This window comes from Pterocles gutturalis, unplaced genomic scaffold (assembly GCF_000699245.1).
Source record: "Pterocles gutturalis isolate BGI_N339 unplaced genomic scaffold, ASM69924v1 scaffold13363, whole genome shotgun sequence".
Lineage (NCBI taxonomy): Eukaryota > Metazoa > Chordata > Aves > Pterocliformes > Pteroclidae > Pterocles > Pterocles gutturalis.
The window spans coordinates 2,314-25,639 of NW_010120612.1; the positions used below are offsets into that span (position 1 = coordinate 2,314).

General features: G+C 40.0%; 1 protein-coding gene across 2 annotated transcripts; it reads right to left on the bottom strand.

Moving 5' to 3' along the window:
• Positions 1-224: 224 nt before the first annotated feature.
• On the bottom strand, positions 225-22,568 carry GAPVD1 (GTPase activating protein and VPS9 domains 1). Of its 2 annotated transcripts, none has more exons than XM_010076970.1 (25): positions 22,359-22,568; positions 21,195-22,038; positions 19,857-19,943; positions 18,733-18,867; positions 18,424-18,613; positions 16,475-16,635; positions 15,512-15,578; positions 14,419-14,544; positions 13,874-14,047; positions 13,430-13,570; positions 12,704-12,838; positions 12,037-12,156; positions 11,499-11,576; positions 11,005-11,375; positions 10,388-10,475; positions 9,826-9,906; positions 9,140-9,262; positions 8,533-8,662; positions 8,032-8,141; positions 7,349-7,508; positions 6,678-6,865; positions 5,092-5,305; positions 4,426-4,498; positions 3,347-3,544; positions 225-2,627 (listed from the first exon to the last, which is right to left on the bottom strand). In XM_010076970.1, the coding sequence occupies exons 1-25, from the start codon at positions 22,541-22,543 to the stop codon at positions 2,487-2,489; spliced, it is 4,320 nt and encodes a 1,439-aa protein (XP_010075272.1). In that variant the 5' UTR covers positions 22,544-22,568; the 3' UTR covers positions 225-2,486. The 2 variants fall into 2 exon arrangements, with proteins under 2 accessions (XP_010075272.1, XP_010075271.1); XM_010076969.1 differs by having other exon boundaries at positions 1,049-2,627; positions 15,449-15,578; positions 22,359-22,543.
• Between the last annotated feature and the right edge of the window lie 758 nt (positions 22,569-23,326).

Sequence of the window (23,326 nt, forward strand, 5' to 3'; positions counted from 1 at the left end):
TACGGGACACCAGGGGAAAATAGTAAGAGGACATCACAGGGAAGTTTTTAATTCTTTGGAAAGCCTAACGCTCTACCTATACCTACCAAGACCACACAAAGGACTGTCAGAATACATAGAAAAAGAGAAGCAAAGGACCATCTCGCTATGAAGACTCTCGGCTCATCTGGGGCTCGTTGAAACACTTACTGGTTTAAAAATAACTAAATAATAACAACTAAAAAGACTCCAGTTCTTTTAAACATTTTTCTACACAGAAAAACAAAGTGATAAAAATGGTGAAGGAAATGGTTCTTGCCCCTTCCATAAAGGAGAGAAAATCTGAAAGATCTGATGGTGCTGATCACACCCCGCTTGCCAAGTCTGCGAACAGGGTCACTACCGACTTCAGTGTCTTTGTGCCTTCTTTCAGGGTTGTACAAATACTCTCCTCAACCAAAACCCAAACCACAGGACTAAGAGAACTTTCATACATCCGTCTTAACATCCCAGATATTCAAGTAATAATTAAATATTACAGGACACTTCAATATAAATAAATTTATATTGCTTTTAGATATGATCTGGCCATATCTTCAAGGGCAGACTTGTGCTTCGCTGCTGAGTGTTATTGGTCAGGGCTGTGCTTGCAATATTAAGTTACGTGTTCAGCACCAAAAACCCATCAAGGCTAAAGAACTAGAATATTGCAACGCTACACAGACTGAGTTACCACAGTAAGGCAGATCAGAAGAATTTTGTTTCTACCAAGTATTGCTCCTCCACACAATCAAGTCCCTAATAGAGGAGAAAGACTATAAATAAAAGAAAAAAGTTACTATCCCACCCTCTCACCTGTGATTAGTTTGGCAAAAATGCTCTAGTGAATTACATATTAGAGTCCTAGAAAGTAAGTTTCTTTAATTATGCCTTGATAAGTAGCACAGCCAAATCAAGCACTTGATATTTTACATAAATTGCTCTAATTTCAATTAACCAAATGATCTTCCCAAGTACTAGTTGCTTACAGGTTTTCATCATCAAAATGCACACGCGCACACACACACACACACAAATAATCATTCATATTTTGAAAAGAATGTGAGTAAGATTCTGTTTTCTTTACCACTCAGAGACACCAAGTCTTAACACATCCCTCTGTCAGAAGTGCAATGAACACTCTGGGAAGAGCAAGAAATAATACTGACATGAAAAAGTTAAATGCTCGCTGTTCTTTTTTCACTGTAATTCTAGCTAAAAAAGAACAGCAAGTGTTTATGTACAGATAACAACCACTGGCCATCACTCAGACCATCTCGCTCACGAAAAATCCATGTGGCGTTGTGCATAAAAACTTCTTTAAATTGATAATTGTCAGTTTAAGGGAAAGGTGGGGTGAGAAATCTATAAAACACCCTGAACTGATGTCATGATATGTTTCATAAAGAACAGTGTTATATTTTAAAATATTTTATATGAACAGTAAAACTTGCACTGCTGCATAGCAGACAACACGAAGAACATTTAGTAAAAACATTCACTGAAACCCCTGGCATATGCATTTAATGTCACTAATCAAAATATATATTACAGTCCAAGGTTCTGTTAAGGATCTCTGTTTGGGGTTTGTACAGTATACACAATATTTCAGAAAAAAATATTACAGTAAGGTATTTTATTTCTCGTTTTTTATATTAGACTTATCTATTGTAACTTACAGTCCCTCTCCTCTACATATCCAAACCTGCAGAACACCCTAATGCCCTAGCCAAAAGTGTTCAGCTATCTAATAAGCCCTGTCTACTATAAATTCCAGTTTTAGAAATTTCAGTAATCTTAATTACATTTTAATAAATAGTTCAGTTTGCCCTTTTTTAATCTCAGCCTTTTGAGGAAGTCCTTTCACTACCAAAACACAGTATGTCACAACCTGTTAGAGGTCAGAGAGGCTTTTGTTTGTTTATTCAAAGGATCACAAGTCCAAAGATAATCGCAATGCATTAAATATAGTTATATAATATTTACACTGTCCTCTCAGGTTTTAAATTTAGGTGAAATACAATTGATAATGTCAGCTACTACAAACTTTCAGTGTGGCTGGGGTGTCATAATAAAAGGTGTATTAAGCTAGAAAGTGGTTGCCCTGATTCTTCTTGTTTCAATTTTGTATTCGAAATTAAATGAAGTGAACTATTCACGTGAGTAAGAATTCAGGAAGAGGGGTGGTGGAAAAGCATGAAGAATTTTCTGCATGTTTTTGAGATTCCAAAATACCTGAAAACTGTGGTCCCTTTTGCAGTGCCAGTATCTATAGGGGAGAGAAAACGCAACCAAAAGAGAAGAGGAAAATCTGTTAAATTAATTTGATTAGTAAAGGTGTGTTTTAAAATGCCTCAGTTCTGTACAGTATTATACAAGGAAAGTCCCTTCTTCAGCTTTTGCAGCTGTTGTACATTCTTTCATACTCTTCTTCTGCTAACAGTCTGCCCATACGCGTGCTGTTTGAGTTACTTGCGATCATCGATAGTTTTAATGAATTCAACTGCTGCTGTGAACTGCATCCACCAGTAGGATTCTTCTCCAGATAAACAGTTGGCATAGAAACTACTGATGTACTGAACAGTGGACAGCAAGCAAGGTGGATTTGCCTGGGGGTTAAAGAAGAAAGAGATACTCACAGCCTGTTTGCCAAGCTCAACATAAAACATTACAAGATACAGAACAGAAACACAATTCCGTTGTGCAGTGATCTGACACATTTGTAATACGTGCTTATGCAACCTGTCTGTAGGGTAGTGGCTGTTTGTCCAGACCACCCCCATTGCACACACTCAGAAGGCACCAGACGTGATGAAAGGAGCATTTTCCAACAAGGAAAAATGACTAGCAGGCCCAGAGAAAGCAGGGAAACACTGGCAGAATCTATAAAAGTCAGCAAGGATTTCAACACGTGGAAAAGCCTATTGTTGTAGCATCTCATACATGACAGCCCGTTCTCCCAACACTCATACGCCAAAAAAGGTCAGCAGCACAATGCAAGTCAGTCCTAGTGTGGATCTTGGCCCTGAAAGAGGACAACATTAAGCAGGCACAGATGACAGATGCTGGCGCATACCCCTCAAAAACACCCCACTCCACACACAATGCTTGCACCACAATTTCCTTGGTTCCAAATGCAAAGTTTGCTTGGATTCAAAAATCGCAACTGTGATCGCATTTCTAGTGTTTCTATTTAAATCCGCCGAATTACATCAGGTTTAGAGTCTAGCATGCTCCCAGTTACCCAAATGCGTTCTTTTTCTTCCTCAAATTTGCTTGTTCATTACAAGAATTAACTGGGGTTTGTGATCTTTGCAGAAAAACTCACCTTTATGAGGACGAAGACCAGAACAGGAACAAAATCATCTGCCCCAGGTACTGAATCTTCATTTGCCAGACTAAGCAGGTTCATGATGGTCGAACACATTCGCAGGATACACTGTACTTTGTCTCGGGGGGTTTTATAAGCGCTTATTGTGCGGATTTCAGACTGTGCAGATGGCCACGGTGCCTCCCGGAGATACACCTAGGAAAAAAAACCACCATGCTGCCAGTTCTTGTTTGTTCGAGCTACTATGGCGCACCACAGCGGAGCTGAAGTACCAGGGACTCGCAGGCAGAGCAAGGCTCTGGTGAAACTGGAAGCTTTAGCTGGAGATGGTTACACTACACTCAAAATGAAGGTGGCTTCCTGCTGTGTTATAATAAAAAACAAGGAGCCAGCAGCCCATGTGCAGCTCCCATAGCTAGCCTGCACTTCTTCCCGACTTCTCCAGCACAGCGTTTCAAACGAAGGCAGAGCTGTCGCTCTCCGTCTTCTGCATAAGCAGCTTCAGGCACACTCACTGGTGTGAGCCATGCAGTTCAAGTACCAACCTGAGAACTAGAAGGCTGCAAACATCCAGCCTCTGACAGACTTCTTAAGCCTACCAACCTGCTTTTAGTTATCCCATTAACTCTGAGAAAAGAGAACGCACTGGGCAAATCCACAGATCTGTGAAGGTTCCATTAACGCTGGCTAGTTCTGAAAGTTAACCTGGCAGCTGTAAAGCACAGCCATGGCATACGGATCCCATTCAAATCCTTTATGCTTCTCATCTTGTGATAATTTGCTTCAAAAAGCAAAGTTGCTGCATCCTATAGAAATGCAGTATTATTAGTTCTTAAATCTTACTATCAGGACAGAGGTGTCAAAATCAGAAAAAAAAATTATTTGGAAGGATCAGCCAGTGGAAGCTACCAAAACATGAGTACAGGATGTTTTTCCTGCAGGATATTTCAGCTGTCGCAGACAGAAAAGCAACGCTTCTAAGTGTAAAACAAAACAACCCTCTCCCCAACCCAAACACAACCAAAACCAAGCACCCTGACACACATATGAAAGTGGTGGAAAGGAGAAGTTGTTACCTCAGGTATCTGAAGTGCTTTATGGTTTGCAGTCACTACTTTAGATAACCTCTGTATGTGCTCATGAAGGACCCTGCAAACAAACACAAAAAACAAGAGTGAAAAGTAAGCAGCAGCCAGGAGCCCCCTGGGGCTTCCCACTAGTTTTCAGTTTGATACCACAAGAGAGATCCTCAGGAACGCGTGCAGTCATGATGGTCCTACAGCGAACGGACACTGGGTCAGGAAGAGATGCAGAAGATTTTGCCATACAACCAAGTACAACCACACAGCCAGTAGAGCATTCAAACCACATACGTCCTAAGCCACAAAAAAACCCCCAAAACCCCAAATGCACAGAAAATACTGCACCAAAGCAGAAAATGGAAGGAGTGAGTCCTGGAGCAGATTTTGATCATTCTCTCACATACACACTTGCAGATCTGAAAGTCTGTATCCCAAGTCATTACATTTACTATTTTATTCTGTTCTAGCAGTGTGTCGCAAACACAAACTTTTGCCCATGATGCTAAAGCATTTCCTTGTTCTTTTACAAAACATTCTGAAAGAAAACATGAGTTTGTGCGGCATGGCTGATTCAGTCAGTCTGTCACGTGAAGACTGCACGGCTTGCATCTGCACCAACTGCAAAAGAGAAACCAGGTACTTCAAATTACATTAACTTACTGGTCACGCAAAATATCTCCATCCTGATTAGGGTAGAAGGCAAGTTTGAAAATACGATTCATTACACTGCGTTCTATAGCTAATTGTGCGTCCTGAAGCTGTTCTTCACTGGCATTCTGCCATATGGCATCCTGAGCCATAGCCCCATACAGGAACTGAAGAAAATCCTCAACTTGGGCTGTTTTATCATCTGCTGCTGTGAGCTTCTGGAAATCTGATAAAAAGCAAAAAGAGTGAGAACATCCAGTTAAGTAAAAAACATTATTTCTGATAGGTTTGTCTAGAAAGAGCAGCCCAGAATCTACTTCAGACTCCTTCCCAGGCAGCACTGAGGCTCTGTTTTGCCAGTAAGGGAAATACAAGCAGGAACACTTGAAATAAATGGAGGAATTAAAGAAAAAGCATAAAGAACACATTTAGCAAAGCATATGGTCAAAATACTCTACTTGATACTCTGTTAATCGCTTCCTCTGCAGTACCAGTTCCTGTGCCTTCTTTCCACCCACCCACAGAGATAACACCCAGAACAATCACCAGAACAGGCGCTGGTAGGAACCAGCGCACGCAAAGTTGTCAGATGCTGAAAGTGGGGGGGCAGGCACAAGGGAATACAGATAAAAAGCCCACGTGTACCATTTCCTAACCCTACCTTTATGAAGTATGCATAGTCACAGCATTCATATTTATCGACAAAGTACAGAATGAGCGATGCAGCCAAGCTAATGCAGCATGACCAAATCACTGGCCATTCATCGGCTTCATATTTATAGCACTCTGCACCAGGAGACAGCTGCCACTCACATCTGCCAGCAGCCTGAACGCCACAGTTGCCAATTTCTCTTTTAGATCATCCAGAAATAGCTGTCTCCTTTCTGTTCCATGAAAGGGCTTTAACTCCTTCCTGGGTCACTGAATCTTATTACCAGAACTTTAATCCCAGTAGATGTTAAGTTCTCATACTCGTTCCAGCCTATTAAGGCACATTTATTAAGAGCAGCGCTGCATGCTCCAGGAGCAACAAATGACTCCAGATTTCTTATGTACTTCATTAAGTCAGGTATGTGCATAGAGTACACAGAAATAGTTTAAGTGACTCTGTTTTGAGAGAGTCGTATTCCTGGGGGCAATACCCCTTATGCTACGATATTTTTGAATCTTTGATTCGTGTAACTATTCCTCGTGTCTTTCACGGCACAGCCACATGTTCTGCACTGAGGACTGAATGCTGCAACTTAATTTATCATTTCTCAGTAGATCTACAATAATGAATGGTATTCAAGCTTCTTCCATGGGGCAGATGCGAGATAATAGGATTTAGCTTAACTTTTTAGGCCAAGTGAGGTCAAATTACATTCATTCCCTTAGCCCATGCAAAATGCAGACAGTTACTGTGGCTTAGCTGCCACAACATAGTGTTAAGTCACAGTAATCTGTCTATTTGAGCCACTAATTCACCAGCTGAAATGAAAACTGTTTTAGGAATCTGCTCCTCAGATCAGAAGTTGTATTTTAAAACATTAGCCCTACCCAGCATCTAAATACGGAGTAAAGGAATCTCAACATTCCACAGTCTGCATTCATCTTACCTTGAATAAACTCCCTGATTTTCTTTTCTTTGCTCTCTAGCAGTAACCTCACACATACTGTAGTGAAGTATCTGTTGGCCACTTCTTTATCTCGCAGAACTCTCTGCAACAGCCTTTCCAAGTGTGCTTGTGTCGTTTGCAGGCCTTGGCGACATCGAGTTAAATAAGCGATATACGGAGCTCTTTTCCTAAAATAAAGCGTGCTCTACATTAGATTCATAACAAACATAGAGGGTAATAGCTTTACACACTGTTAAGTTGTAGTGCAAGAGGAATCTTCAACCTGTTGTTTTTAAAACAAAGACAACACCTGAATTAAGAAGTTCCCTCTTACAGATATTCCTCTGACTGAACTCACTGCCCTTTCAGCACTCCAGAGCGCAAGACTAAAGCAAATTCCAAACAGCATCTCTTGGCTGTTACAGCTGAACATTAGCTACAAATTGATGTAACCTGAGTTACAGTATTACTATCTGGACTGACTTAATGTCCAGGGTTTTTTAAGCCATTTGCAGATAGGTGAGACAATGTCATCATTTCATGAGGAAGCAGAGATGTAACAACCTGATTTGGAAAAGTATAATTTAAACTAAAAGGGATCTTCCCAGTCAGCTAGTGAATAAATACATACATCTGGAAACCCATTAATAACAGGATACTGAACAAACTACCTATAGTCTTCCGCAATAGACGCCAGCAGCTTTCGACACGTCCTGTTATCGAAACGGCTTACACATCGCATCGTCTCTTGCAGCTGAGCCATCAGGTTCTTGTCTTGGAGGTTAATAGCTTCAGCTAGCTGAACTTTCAAGAAGCACACGATTTCATTATCTAATAAAGCACAAAGGAAAATTATTAAGGAAAAGAAATGTAGGCATGATGAAAATAAACTGGTTTTGAATATGGGACACACCTAACAGTTTAAAACAAAACTTCTGTACATTAGGCAATAAGTGTTATTTTAAGAACAATTTAATAAGTCTTTGAATTTTCCAGATATCAAAGGGTAAGTTTTCATACCACTATCTTATGTAGTATTTAGAACCATTCTGAAACGTGAAGAGGACCAGATAAGGTGAGAGTACATGTATTTTGGGAGTCTACTCTACAGCTTCAGCCTCTCCCTGCACTATAACCGAGTTACTTCATTACAAAACAATTAGACCAGATTTAGTTGGCTGGTTTGTTTGTGGGGTAAGAAAGAGAACATTCTGGGGGGCAAAAGGCAGCCTATGCCTTCTATGTCTATGCTAAACAGAAGTTACCAGAAATGATGCAGCACAAGTGCCATTAGAAGGGAGAAAAGAAGAAATACATACAATACAAAATATCTGTATGTATAAAGAACGTTTACCTTCAGGGTCTGTGTGATCTGGCAGACCGTTCCTTGTCGAATGTGTCAGCATCGGGAAGGCAACAGAATCTGCTGAACAAAGAGCCAATCTCAATTTCTTCTTTGCATCCCTTAAAGAGGAAAAATATTTTCTTAAAGTTGCTGCAAGGTCTGCTTCTTCAATAAGCAGTCTTTATTTTTGTTTGTTTTTTTAATACTGCCTAAAAGTTATTTAACAAAATTTTAATACACCAATGTTGTCAAGACCTTAGAATATCAGTTCTTTTGACATAGCACCTAGACCAGTTTCAAAGGAATGTTCCTAAACACTGGACTGCTCTGCCCTCTCAGGTTACACTACCCCCCTTCATCAGTGGAAACACGACAGTCTGAGATGCTTAAAACTAAAAGCACGTAAAAGTTTATAATAGAGCCACATTAAGATTTTTGTGGGAACCAATCACATGGCTTCAGCTTTTAATTCTGCTTTGTGGGTAAGATTAAACCTGCAAATGTATTTACCTGTAGGAGAAAGCCGAACTTTGTGGCTGTGCTACTTGACTTGCAGAGTCTGGGAGATCATCTGCAGACATGTTCTGCAAAGCCTCATCACGTGGAGAGTCATGCATACTCTCACCATCCCCAATAGCCTCTATGGAAATGAAAGAGAGGAGTCAGAAGAAGAAACTAGACTAATATTCTGTATTTTCTTCTTGTTATTCTAACCAGGGGGGAATGGAGACAGCAAATAAAACGACTTGTTCTGAATAAGTGAAAAAAGTATATCAAAAATATACAATCTACAAGTCACTAAGAGGAAACTGCATCAGTTTTGGAAGGAAATATATTTCTTCTGTATCTATTAAAAAAATAAACCCCAAAAATGGTAAGAGATGTGCTATTAACAAACCACCACCTAAATGGCAACATGAAAGAGCTGTCCTTGGGAATACTGATTTAATTCCCAGCTTCTGAGGGACTGTCCCACAGATTCTTTGACAAAATGTTCCTGGTTTAGAGCTCACATTGTTCAGCTGACAGCACTAACATTGGTCTAGAATACAGAAGTGTTTTCATCTTTAAGGAGGAGAACCTACATTGGCAATGATGATAAAAACCAGGTTCTCACCTGCACCATCATAGTTTACTAGAGCTCCTTCACTGGGACTGCTTCGCTTAATTGCATTCCTGTACTTGTCCAGAATGTCCTCCGCAGCTTGGGCCTGCGCACTGAGCCTTGGGCTGGGATCATCTGAAAAGACCATTAAAAACGACAGGAGTTAACCTTCTATTGTGCCATCTAAAAGCAAACACAAAAATTTAGACCTACACATTTGAACTCTGTTTTTAGCCACATCAAACAAATAGCTGCTTGTGTTCCATGTAACCACAATTCAAATATATTTATAAAGTCTGAAGCAAAAGCAGGAAAAAAAAGTACAATGAAAGTGAACAAATAAAGCCAGACCCTTAGCATATTTGTACTGGAGACACAAATGGTTCTGGTATATTTGAAGACTTCGAGAAATGATTAGGCAAACAACACCCAGGTTCAAATCATGTTTGATTTGGCACTTAAGTAATTGCTCCAGGAATGTGTCTGAGGCTGTCCTTACAGCTCAGCTATGATAAGGACACGAAGCATGACCATTTGACATCAGCCTTCAAGGCAAGAAGTCTTTATTCACTTTCTTATTCGGAAAGCCAGTTGTGAATGTTAACTACAATACTGTATACCTTTCTGCTTGTGGCCAGTATGGACCTCTAGAGGGCATGTTATGAGAGAAAATTACTGTGATGAGATTATTCACATACCTTGAAGTGCTGAGTATCTGTCAGGCACCATGTCATCTTTGTCTTTTTCTTGTTTTTCTTTCTTTCTAAATGGAATAGGAGCTGAAAATGCAAGGTACCTTATCAAAGACTATTCTGAGATAATGGCCAGATCGAAGAAACTTTAAGAAAGTGGCTAATGCAGAAATTTGTCATCAAATAAACTTCAATAAAAGCATAAGCCAAAGTCTAATTTCCCCTCACGCTGTGTTACAGGAGATATCCTAAGTTATCAGTACCCTTCAACTAGCACGCTACCATTCCCAGAGAATTAAGACCAGTTCTCAGTGAAGCTGCAATGAAGTTAACACCACACAACCATGAAATGACTGGCCTCACGTAAGGATTCCAAGGTTACCAGATGATTAAGGTAACACAACGCCTAACCAAATTCCTTTTGGCTTACACAGCTCTTTACAGGTACTGCATACTTCGTATTTCAATAATTCTCTCTCTACTGCAACACTTGCATAAATAAAGGCACAACACAGGCAGCATGCACTCTTACTAAAGTGCCAAAACCAGACAGACACGATCCTCCCACCTTTGGGCATGGCAGATGCAAAACGTTTCCTCCACCAGGGCTTGTTTCTGTCAGACTTCTCATCATCACTGTCTTTTCGGTCTTCAATCTGTAGAAGGGCAGAGTCTACATTTGAGCATCTACCATATCAAGTGTAAAGACAAAATTTCTCCTTGACATCAGGTTATGCTACATTGACTGTAAAAGCAGAACTACAGCAGAGCACAGAAAGCCACAGCAGATTAAGTGAGAAATATCCCTCCTGAAGATGGCAGCCTATAAATACAAAACTAAGGACATGAAAAAAAACTTAGATTTCACTTATTTCTTTTTTAAAGAAAATTACTTTTTAGGATGTTGCAGCATTTAAAATTGAAACGCTACAACAAATCAATTTCTGAAGTCCCATCAAATCAAATAAAACTCATCCAGTAAATTTAAGAGAAGCCAGACTCATTTAAACCACTCTGAACATCCGCAGCTTTAGCCTGTAGAACATTAGCGGCCAAGGTTTAAAAGGTAAGAGAAGCGCACTGCAATTTCTTGGCTAAACACATTTAATACCAGCTTGCTGGCATCGGATGCATAACTAAAGTTGGCATGCTAGAAAAATAAAAAATTATAAATAGAAGCCTTACCTCTCCCCTAGAGGAGTCTTTGCTGGGAGATGAAGATGATGACTGAGATGCAGCCACTAGAACAGCTGCTCCAGTGTTGGTGGGCATGGGAAGCTCCCTCTCCTCATTACCCGGACGCCTGTTCCACCCAGGATCACTCATAGGTCTCCGCACTGATGATACGATATCTGAGCTCCTGCTGCGGACTAGCCTTTCTGGGTAAGAATGCCTCTGCTTGAATGCTTCTAAATCAGCTGGAATTAAACTGTGAGAGCCGAAGTTTGGTAATCGGGCCTCATTACCCCCCATAGCTCCTTCCAAGATCGGTGGATCCGGTGGTGGATGGGAGGGTCTTGCATAGTGTACTTTAGGCCTTACTACGGCTGATGCACCTGTGGTCACAAGCATAAAAAGCCACACATATTTATTTTAAGATTCTTCCAAACTAGCTGGGACTAACATAGAAGCATTGAAAATACTTATTTTTTAGAAAAAACTTATTCATTACAACTCACCCTCATTTGATGACAGAGGGTCAAACAATGCAAGTAAAGAATCTGTCTGAGAAGGAGGAGATGTCAACTGACTGGCTCCTGGAACACAGGGGGGAAAGGTTAGCACTGTAACAAGAACTACCTACAACGCAAGGGACAGCCCTCAGTAACAAAAGTTTTAAAAAAATACCGCAAGATATTTTTAAAGATATTCTTATATGTAAAGGTCTCTGCAGTATGCTGAACTGATGAATTACATCACAAAAAGTGGGGAAATCTCGTGGGGCGAACCAATTCCAAAATGCAAGAGGACACTCAATGTAATCAAACCAAATTAGGAAAAGGTGATCTTAGATCTAGTACTCAAGCTCTAGTGCTATAAAGTACTGGAGACCCTTTGTCAAACAAATACAGTACTAGCAAATATGGAAAATGTTAAACTTAACCACTAGAACTTTGGAATGGGGAGAAACTGTAAAATTTAAGGATTCTACAAATGTCATTTGTGAGACCTCAGTTACCAGAGATTGTAATGCTCATTTACAGGTAAGTAACTTACCATGGGCCGTTTCATCCACATCAGGACTTGTCACAGAATCTTTTCCCCCAAAGTCAGAGCTACATTCAGACCTGAGATCCTCAATCTTATTGGGAATATCTTCAGATGTTGCACTAATACCTTACACATAACAAAAGAAGCATCTGTAATACTCTTTCAAAATCCTGAAGCTGTTGAAATGTTTGGTGAACATTACAATTATCAAGTTGTAACTCACAGTAGCACCTAGAGACATTCTGAATTTCTGTACTCCTAAAATAAGATTTTATTTCTGCTCTTCATCTTCAACTGTTTTAACATAGCCATGAATACACTTTGACAATGGGTGTTAGACACTTCTCTCTGTTAAATACTTTGCCGAAAACTAAGAACTGAATTAGATATATGCTGATTTACTTAAATAAAAAACATTGTGATAATAAAACTAAGTGCAAGAAAGTTAGGAGTTTCTTCCAATTCAATATTCACTGCTGTTGTAGCACAGAGTACTCAACATTCTGATGCCTTCTTTATTTCTTATGCAAGATGAATGGAGAATTACTGCTCTGAAAATTCCAGAATGAGTGCAAAAGGTTTTGGATGAAATGATGTATAACTAAAGCAAGTGCAGCAAAGTGGATGCTGATCATGTTCTAATAGAGCAGCAAGTTTTCAGAGACAAACACACCTGATACAACGCTGAGGCCTGGTGTGCTGGGTCGAGAACTGACCTCCCTCACATCCGTGTCATCAGATGTGCTACCCAGCCCAGAACAGCTCTCCAGTTCTTGTAGTCTTTCCTCCTGCTTTAAGTCTGGGGCCTCTGCAAAAGCGAGACAACGGAGAGTAGAGAGAAAAAGTATCCTTACTCAGTGCCATGCTTCCTTAATATTCACATCCAGAGGGAAGGGGGGTATGTGTTGATTTAGTCCATTAAATCCTAAACTAACTCAACCACTCCAGCAGGAGTTTTCCCTCTGTACAGAAGGCAGGGCCCTGCACAGATAGCAATGCTCTATTTGCACAGGCATTCCAAGAAGTTTTTACTGTTTTAAGTATTGTATTTCTCATGGCAACAGCATACAGTCAAATCTTCATTAACCTGTGATCACAGACAGCCTTACTTAACATCACAGCAAAGGAAAGCAAACAGAAGTTTGCTTTGCAATCCCTTCTCTTTCTTCTTGGCCCTCAAGAATTTAAGTAACAGTAAGTCTCTCACAATGCCTTCCACCTTCTCTCTGCCCAGGAACAGTTTGTCCTTTTAATACTGGAAGTATTCACAAACAGTACCTTAACCTAGGACAATAATTTATTGAAGAAAGAGAGCAAGAGGTTGTTGCTTTGCATTATATGCCCCTGGAAGAGTCTTGATTCATGCTACAGAAATAAACACAAAGGGCACGATTCTGACCTGAATCACTTGGTAACACTTCCACACTCCACGCCTCACTTGTGGTTTCTGATATAGTTGAACCTGTGCAGGGATCAAGCAACACGGATCCTGAACCTGGTAAACACAGCAAGCTGCCTAGCATGTTCTCTGCAGCTGCACCTGCAAAAGTAAAGCCAAGCGTATAGCTAGGTATAGGCTTCCCGGAGACAGCTCTAACAAGAGAGAAAAATAAGAACACATTTTTTAAGTGTTCTTAATAAAGTAATCATGAAAGACAATGTCGAAAAGATAGAAATGAGCAACCAAATATGATACGAGCCATGCACACAAAACCCTTGTACAGAAAAGCTCCAGTTTAATCAGCAAAACCACACCTATTGAGAAAGGGAGGAGGGTTCTGCAGCCTCACTATTTGAGAGCAAGCACGAAACATTTTAACATACCAGATGTATACCGAGTTACCTGCTATTTCTTGCAAACGATCTTCATCGATATTTGGATCAAAGTCACTTCCCAAGACATCTGTACTCCAAGTTTCGCTCACAGTTTCTGATATATCTCTGTCATCAGTCAATCCCATCATGTCACGGATTTCAAATTTACGGAGCTTGTCATCGAGATTATCCTGAGTTGTGGCTATGTAAAAAACCAAAAAGTTCTAATTTTTTAAAAGGCTTCTCCAACTACTTCTGGTTCAAATTAGAAAGAAAAAAACTCAAACAAAACAACCCTCTAACTCTGTCAGATAAGACAATGTTTTAAAGTAAGGCCTGTAAAGCACAACTCTACTATTCAACAGATGCTGCCTGAAAACAGTTCTAAGCACATTTGAGACAAATCTTAAACTACACATGGTGACCTATCAACCAAATTGACAGACAAAATGAATGAAATTTATCACACTATCAAGAAACCAATACAATTCCTGTAAGGAGAACTTATCGCGAAAAAGCTGAGGCTGGAAGGAACCTCCAGAGATCACCCAAGTCCAAAGCCTTTGCACCTGCCTTGTTCGTGCTCTAACAGCTGCAGAGCTTCAACACCGTTGCTCCCGGAGGGGCCTGCGCCAAGCTCTGACACTGATTCCGCTTCTAAATCCAAAGATGACACAGAGTTGGAGCGATTTGAAGGACCTGTGAAAACAGATTTTACTGTAAATCTAATTTGAATAACAGTTCCTAAATATACAGCACTAACAATCCAGGACAGAATTAACTAGAAAGATTAAAAGAAATGAAGCAGCAGTTTCAATATAAAACACTGAACTGATGAACTAAATGTACATTCGCTCTAGTCTTGATCCATATCCTTTAGATACTTAACCTGCACTGTGATTTGTACTTCCTATGTTTAGAGTACTATCCTAATTCTAATAATCTACAAATACATTGCCAGAAACGGCTGGAATCTCACCATTACCGTACATAACTGTAACTAAAACATCAATAAAGTCTTTGCCATTAATTTGTTAATTTGTCCATGAATTTGTTTTCTTATTTTGAGGAGAGAGATAGTAAAAACTAAATTATGGAAGTTACACAAAATAATGCATGCTTAGTGATCTGTACAAACATCTGCAATATCACAAACAAACCTGTGCTTTGTTGTGTCTGAGGTTCATATAAAAAAATCGTCCAGAGTCCCAAAACTATTCTGAGATATGTAACATCTTATTAAAACATGATGAAAAACAAGTCTGAAAAGTCTAAGTTTAGAGCTAAGTTAGATTATCTTAATAATTAGCACTGCATTTATTTATTTTTTTTTTTTTTAAAATCCCAGTTTTCTCCTTCTAAATACACTTAGTTTTTTTCTTCCCAATTCTCAGACTCATTTGTGCCTTTGAAGGTCAAAATTTAGATCCAGACTTTTTTATTTGAATGGCTAAGAGAAAAGACAGGCTCTCAGGGTAAGATAGCAGAGTCTTCAAAATGGCAAAGATGACATGCTGCATTGAACAGAAGTTCCCTTTATATTTAAGGGGGAAAGAAAAAAAAAAAGGGACAAAACTTCTTCAAGACTTAAGTAGCCCTTCACCTTCAGATATTCCTTCCAGATTATCACTGCAGAGGGAAAAGCGCAAGGTTTTATCAGGTTTACCATGGAGTTTGTTTTCATCAACTGGGACATCTCCTTGTCCGCCATCTGCAAGCTGCATATTTAAGACCTAGAGAGTGGGGGAAAGAAATAAGACTTCCTTAAAATAATTTATATTTTGGATAATCAAATAGTAAACAAAACATTGCACACATTTTTTGCACTGTTCTCCCTAGATGTGAATGGCACAAGCATATTTCTAACATGCCGTCTGAAAAAAGACAGCTATCTCCAAAGTCACTGCCTGGAGAGAATGTAAAATAACCAAGGTGTGAACAGAAGGCAAGTCCTGATAATAGTGGAGCCACCGCTCCCTCATGCCCCCAGTAGAATAATATAATATGGAAACTGATCATTACGAGGCTGCAAAAAGAGATAATTTGAACCACCAGGCAGGGCAGCAAAGATGAAAGCAGAAGCTGTGCTACAGCTGGCGAGAGGCAGGGCTGTAAAACCAGCCTTACCCTAAGCGACAGAATCTGAAGGCATTCACGGCAACACAACCACAGCTCCGCCCTCGCAAGAAGCTGGGTCTGTGCGGTTCTAGTCTGAGCTGCCAAAACCGTCAGGACCGGTGTTCCAGTTCTGTCATTCACCTGTGCCACTCGATCCAAGGGACAGAGCATGCACAGAAATAACTGAATCGGTTTCTTCAGGCTCAGAAACAATAGCCTAAGTTTGCTCTTAAGCATGCTCGATGGCAAAGCCTCCTCATAAACCTGCCAAGTTCATTTTTCCCGTGTTAATACACTGCTTTTCACACCTTGCAGATATACTAAGTGAGGAAAAAGGCCTTCTAACAAAGAGAAATCTGAAAGCTACAGCCCCCAAGTTAAGTAAAATGAAGTAAGGATTTTAATTCCCACCCTGAATTTATTACCCGAGCCTAATGTCACAACTTCATTGTTCTGAGAACACAGAGGCTGTACTTTTCAAAATATCTGAGACGTGACAGTTTTCGCATACCTCATTTTCTGACATCATTCCTGGAGTAATCTGTGGACCTGTCCCCAAAGAAATCACCAGCACTTCTTCTGGCTGAACTTCTGGGATAGTCTCCTGGGATGATCCTTCATGATCTCCGTGCTGATCCATTAAAATATTTGATCTACTTCTGCTACGAGTTGCTAAGAAAATATTTTTAAATATCAACATTAGAAAGCTTTTCCTTGTTTAAGGAAGGCAAAAAGACAATACAATGGAAATACAGAAAGGCAACGTTTTGAATTAATAACACGCATACTAAATAAACTTTCAAAATTAAAAGTCACCTTAGGCTCTGAGAGATGGAACTAGGGTTTACACTTGAGTACTGAACTGTGAAAAAGCAAACTTTCAACAGAGAAGTTTGGGGAAATCAGGAATACTATGCCCTGTTTACCTACACAAACTCAGTGTATTCCAATCACAAAAAGACTCTTTGTAAATTAATTGAGAAAATGAAGAAGTTTGTTACCAAGAAAAAAAGGTCTAGGTTCCTGTGGTTTATAACTCTGTTTAATCAATTTATTTTGAATTTTTTCTTCTAAAAAGCAGGGAAATCTTATTCTAACAGGTGTCTCAAACCCAGACGCACAATTCAATATCAGGTGGTTTACTTTGATTATTTTGTGACTCCTTATTAGTCTTTTCAAGTAGCCTCATATTCCCACGCTTGGCACCGTGGAGGGAAAAACGCCCACACGGAATTAAGATCTCTAAGTACGGCAGCATGACACCAGTTATTTCTTCATTTGATCCGGGGAGGGCACAGCTAAATTCTGATTATCACACAAAGGCACACAGGGTGTTTTTAAAAACTAGACATACGAACATGAAATGAGTTCCACAGAGAAATCAATGAAGAAATCTGGAAAAGTAACTGATTGCCAAAGTAAACCGAAGGCATGCTTAAGTCATGTGTTATAAGAGAAGAACGGAAAGAGGGCATTACCCACCAAAAGGGGTTACTAGAGTTATATGAGCTGAGAGATTGGTAGCAGAAGCATCCCAGGCAGTAATGGCTGCCAATTGCTGTCCTGGATTTCGAAAGCATTAAAATGAAACAAAAGAAATAAAAACTTTGAGCAAAACCTATTTTATACCATAAAATAAATGCTGTTGTGCCACTGCGTTATAGGCGAAAGACCAGAATCATTCAAGTTAAAACAACATGGGACAGGTTGGTGGGGGGCTTGGTTTTGCAGGGGCTTTTTTTTGCCACTTTTCGGGGTCTGCATATTTTCATCCTGCCACATGCTAACACCAAATCTCTCAAACAAGTAAAAATATCCCATGTGGTCATATTCATGTAAATACACACTGAAGAAGAGCACCACGCTTCCTATTTGAAGGGAAAATATTATTGAAATGGAAAAGTTCAAGACCCAGAAATCCTATTCAAAAAGAGGACAAAAACCCAGCAACCATAAATTGCATTATAATATACTAACAACTGGAATCAGACCAGGCAAACAGCGGAGAGAGAAGAAAGCTCTTCTCAGCACTTACTCTAAAAGTTCTGCTCTTGCTTTTTCATCTTCCTCCACATTTGCTCTCAAATACAAAAACTTATTCTATCCCACTAATTAAATGTCATCACTTCCATCTTACCACTTTCCTAAGCAATCTTCCCTCCCAGATCTGCTTCCCATCTTCATACTTTCCCTTTATTACCACTGCACTGGGGTGACTACCAACCACTCCAGCATTTTTCTCAAGTTCAATCCGAAGTAATGAAGCTCACCCTACTGACATCAGAAAGGAAGGAAGTTACCTGGCTTTCTATACAAAATAAAATTCTTCACCATCTACACAGAAGAAGTAGGAACTGAAGGTGTAGTCGAAGAGTAACCCCATGAGATGACTGAAAAAATGGCACAGAAAATGTATCAAGGTATCAGGAACCACACAAGAAGTCTGCTTGCTCTCCTTACCTATTGGTAATCGATTTTTTTTGTTAGCTGGAGTAGTTGCAGGAGAAAGTTGTGGGGTATTATACGGAGTCATTTCCAGGCTGCTGCTTTTCCCTGGTTTGTTCTGGGGTAGGTTTGCCAGCAAGTTTTCCAACGCCATCCGATCTTCCTTAAGTTGATCGCTTGACATTACATTCCGCATAAAGCCAACCTAAAAATTTAGAATTAGTTAGGAAGAATCGCAGTGTAAATTATCAGCCTTGTTTATCCCATCCGTAAACACACGGGGACAAGTTTATACAACTTCTTTCAAAGAACTTAGGATCTTACCAGAGTAGTCAGCTGGCTGTACGTCATGTAAACTACTGTTCTACTCAGCCCCTCCAGAAGGTTAACAGCAGACATGGGAGGTGTTTCAACCGCACGCCCATCAATAACTACATCCAGGAAAGCAGCCACACAGCTCTGCAAAGAGAAGAAATGGTTTTTAAGTGAGAGAACATTTACTGGAGTTTGGAAAGAACATATGTAAACTACTTAATTCTTGTCACAACTCGACAGTGTAAGGTTTGCTTCCTACTTTTCAAACCTTAGGATAAAATACCACCTACCATTAAAATCACCAAAGAGCAAGCAAGGAAAGCATGCAGTTAGTTTCAGCATTTCCTTCCCTTCTTTTCTGCATTCAAAAGCGTTACTTACTTGTCTTCTTACAATTTTTTAAAAAAATTAAACTGTTTTATGGCAATTACACTGCCCCTTCCCAAAGAATCTGCTGAGCACAGACTTAAAGTGAAACAAGGAAGCAACACATAAGATCACTTTGTAATCTGATTGAATGTTACTTGTGTAGTAAATGTGTAACTTTGTAGGATGACTGTGTAACAGCTATAATTAGCAAAAATCTGGTTACACAAGCAAATCAATAGTTTTTTAAACATATGACAATACATCAAAGATCCTTAGTTGCACTGTTTCTCTGATGAAGCTGATTTCAGTATTGCTATGGATGATTCATACTAACAAAGGAAAAGCTGAACAAAAAAAAGCAAAACTACGCAAAAAAGGAACAGAACTCACTTGCACTAACAAATTACTTGATGTTAAACCAGATTTCACACAAAAGTTGTCTTCAGAGCCAAGTCTTTTCTTTAGGTTCAGTAGAAAAACCACAGACAGTAATTCAGCATTTCAGTTTAAAAGGTTAACTTGCTTTTATTTCTGTTTTGTCTTTTCTTTTAAGAAGTATTATGTCAGAGTAGAAGCAAGAATCCCTAACTCTTGGTTCTAGTTCTCAAGATCCTGTTCCCAGGTTTCTGCAGGATTTAATCTGCTTTTCAGTACATGTAACTTGGAAGTTAACCGCTTAGTAAGTCCTTTGCAATGTCTGAAAAAACGAGACTTCAGAATGATGAAGTATAGGAGTCTTAGCTTTTTTTAGTCTGGACTCTTACTTTGTCAAATTTAGCAAGGTTGCTCTTCGTGCGTGGATCTCCCTCTTCAGAGCCTGTCATTGCCAACTGCTGCAGAAGTCTCCCAACCTGCAATGAGAGAGAAGAATGAAGAATAAGCATTTCAAAACAACATCATGGTGGACCTGATTATAAAAAAAGTTAAGCAAATGCCTCTATTCTAAATTTTTTTTCATTTAATACTCTGAGATACACTTCTGATTGAGTTGGGTCTTGTTACTTGCTTTCAGGGCAGAAAAAATGTAAGAAGCTTTAAAAAAAAAGCAGTCATTGCGTTTAACAAGAAAGTCTGCACACACAGTATGCCGTGAGCATCCATACTCCCCCCCTCCCAGGAACAAAGCATGTTTTGTTTTTACAACACATCAGAACTGAGAGTTGAATCTAGGTCATCTTAAACATAGAGATTTTAAAAGGATGTAAATGTTTTACTAAGAATGTATTGGCAGAAAAAGAAAAAAAAAAGGGCTAACCCTTGTTTCAGAGCATATATTCCTTATTAACCTCCAATTGCAAAACTCTCCATTTTAGAGTTGCCAACTCAAGTTCTGCTACAACACACAAGCAGTGACACAGGAGAGGACTGCTGATGTATTGCAGGAAAACACTGGCCAGCTCCTGTTAGTAACAGTCTAGCGAAAAAGACTCACCAGAATGAGAATCATTTGCTGTCCAGTTCACAGACAACATTAAAAAGCAGGTTTTGTTACTTGTGTGAGGAACACCCTCAGTCAGACAAGTGTTGCTCAACACCCTCAGCCCACACCTCGACACCCCGTCATTACATTGCCCAGGTATTTGCACAAAGGTGAAAACTTGTCACGAGGGCTGGGGAATACTCTAAGGTCTAATAAAACAGCAGGTGGCTACCCAGCAGGAACGGTGGACGTTGGGGCCAGACAAGAAAGTTTTCTCAGCAAAATATTTCATTATTTTGTGCAATATGTGGCATAATATTTAACATTAGCAAGAACAGCACAACATCCATTGACACACATTCCAGAAGTCATCATATAGTGGCTTTTACACTTTAGCTTCCATCCCTTTATAAAGTACATTTGCAAGTCTTCCAAGAGAGAAAGGATCACATGCTATCAATTTTAAGTCTGTATTTTAAACAAACAGATAAACTCTAGAGCATGCCTTTTCAGTAATGATAACACAAATATTTTGTTAGCATTCGCCTTACAGGTAGGAGGGACAGTACCTTTCCCTTTACTGCAGTAACATCAGTTCAAGTGAAAAAAAAAAAAAAAGAAAAAAAAAGGCCAAGAACATTTTTCATATATTTTTTTAAGACTACTTTAAAGTGAATCATACCTGCATCAGATTAAATCTTGCCACCTCATTTATAGGAGCATCAGAAATGATCCCATACTGTTCTGGGTTAACAATTGCAGGACAGATGAAACATGCTAGAAGAAGATCTGTGCACATTGCTCTGACCTCCCCAACCTCCAGCCTGTCTACACACGAGAGCGTTTTGTACATTTGTGACACAATCCATCTCAAGCTGTGAGGAAAACAGTAAGTATTTTGTTTGAGATAACCAATAAATTTGTTCACCAAGGTCACCAGCTTGGCCTCATTGGAGTCAACCATCTCTTGGACTCTCTGCTTGAACTTTTCTGTGCCTTTCTCTCCAAATAACTTTTCCTGCTGTGCTGGGGAGAATCTCTCAATTAACTTGTTTGGATCAGTTTCCAGGTGGTCTTCATCTTCAACCAGAAGCTGCATGATTGGCTCATGTAAAGTTGCAGTAAGAAAAAGTTTTGCAGAAAAGAGTCCTTCAGAGAAAAGTTTGAATAAGATGCTGAAGGCACAGGTGCCTCGTCTCAACAGCCGCCTCGGGTTGTCGCTTTCCTTGAGTTCAAATTCAATCAAGTACCGGAGGACCTGGAGGAGGTAGCTCTCATCCTCCTGCATGATGCAGTTGCCATAAATGGAGGTAAAGACCGTGTGAATGACGCTCTGAGTGTTGTCCTGGTTGAGCTTCTCTCCAGCAACCAGGCAGGATGCAATAAGCCTAGGGTTCTCTCTCAATCTGTTTAGGAATTCTCCGTAAGCAGCCTCCTGAAATCCCAACTGCTTATATCCATCCACAAACTGCGTGTCCTCCAAGATTTTAGCATGCTGGCAACATTCAGCAGCAGAAGCTTCAGCACTTTAAAGGAAAAACATTGAAACAGCTTAAGTAACTCTTAAGCAAACAAACTCCATAAAAGATGCCACATGGTCAATCTATCAACAAAACTACCACCAATGAAAAAAGCAAAACAAACAGATACATTAAAAAAGGTAGCTTAAACAGCCAGGTGAGTCAGATTCCCTACTTGAGATTTGTTTTAAAAACTTACTGGTTTTATAATCAGTACAGCAAAGGCCCCCAGACGGTAAGCATGAAAAATCTGATGGATGTGGTGCAATTCACAGAAGTTTAAGAGCTTTTTCTGCCCAGGACCACCCCCACCTTCCCCAAGTCACCTTGTTATGATCAGTCTGTCCAAGTTAATCCTTTGCTGCTTGGAAATCCATGCTGTGCGGTACAGCTTTTCAGCAGTCTTCAGGACGTCTGCGTTGAGCCTTTGAATGAGTTGCTTTTCTGAGTTCACATACAGTCGCTCCTGCTTGAGGTGATGAGCTAGCGTGTGTATATCCAGCTTCACCATCTTGGGCAGCAAGGAGGTTACACAGTACTCACTGAAAGAAAGAAAAGCAAACAGGTGAGTCCCAACAGTTAGGGAATGAGCTCTGTCAGCCCTGATGAAGGGAGAAGCAGGTCACAAACTTACACTTAGCAGTAAAAACTGCCGTGCCCCTTCCACGCTAGCACATTAATGCGTTCTCTCAAACACACAGCCCACCGCTTAATGACTGAGTCACTCCTAATGCAAGGTTTCCTAATTGACAATTTCATTAACCCCTTGCTACGTCAGCACATCAGGGACACTTGCATAGCAGTGAACGATATTTTCAACTCCCACTGCTGAACTGCAATAGTAACAGAGCACAGCACTACAAAACCCTGCACCACACCTCCCCTACAGAAGAGAAGAAACTGGCCGTTACTGGGAGAGATGTGGCCATTGCTACAGCCCAGGTGACACAAGCTCAGGGGGATGAAGAGGAGACTCCAACCCACTGTCTGGTGAATAAACAAAAAGATTTCTGCGCTTACTACTTTGTGCTGAAGCACGCCCAGGTAACGCAGCAGTACCCAGCTACGTGGGTGTGCTCATCTCTGCCCCATTAACACATATGCCCTCCCTCACTTCTGTATAAGAAGCACCAAGTTCCCCATACTGGTCTTTTCTGCTAGAAACTGTTAAATAACAGTAATAATACTACTAATTAAAAAAAATAAAATCAAATCAAGGAGTATCAATACCCAGACAAGGCAGAAGTTGGAAATAAGTCTGGACACTCTGCTCAACAGTAGAATTTATTCAGAA

Excerpts from the sequence above, each read along its gene's own strand:
- GAPVD1 (XM_010076969.1), bottom strand. The coding sequence starts at position 22,543 with ATGGTGAAGCTGGATATACACACGCTAGCTCATCACCTCAAGCAGGAG. Across the intron at positions 6,866-7,348 it reads TCTATTGCGGAAGACTATAG|GAAAAGAGCTCCGTATATCG; the intron begins GTAGTTTGTTCA and ends GCTTTATTTTAG. Across the intron at positions 4,499-5,091 it reads GGAGATATTTTGCGTGACCA|GGTCCTTCATGAGCACATAC; the intron begins GTAAGTTAATGT and ends GTTTGTTTGCAG.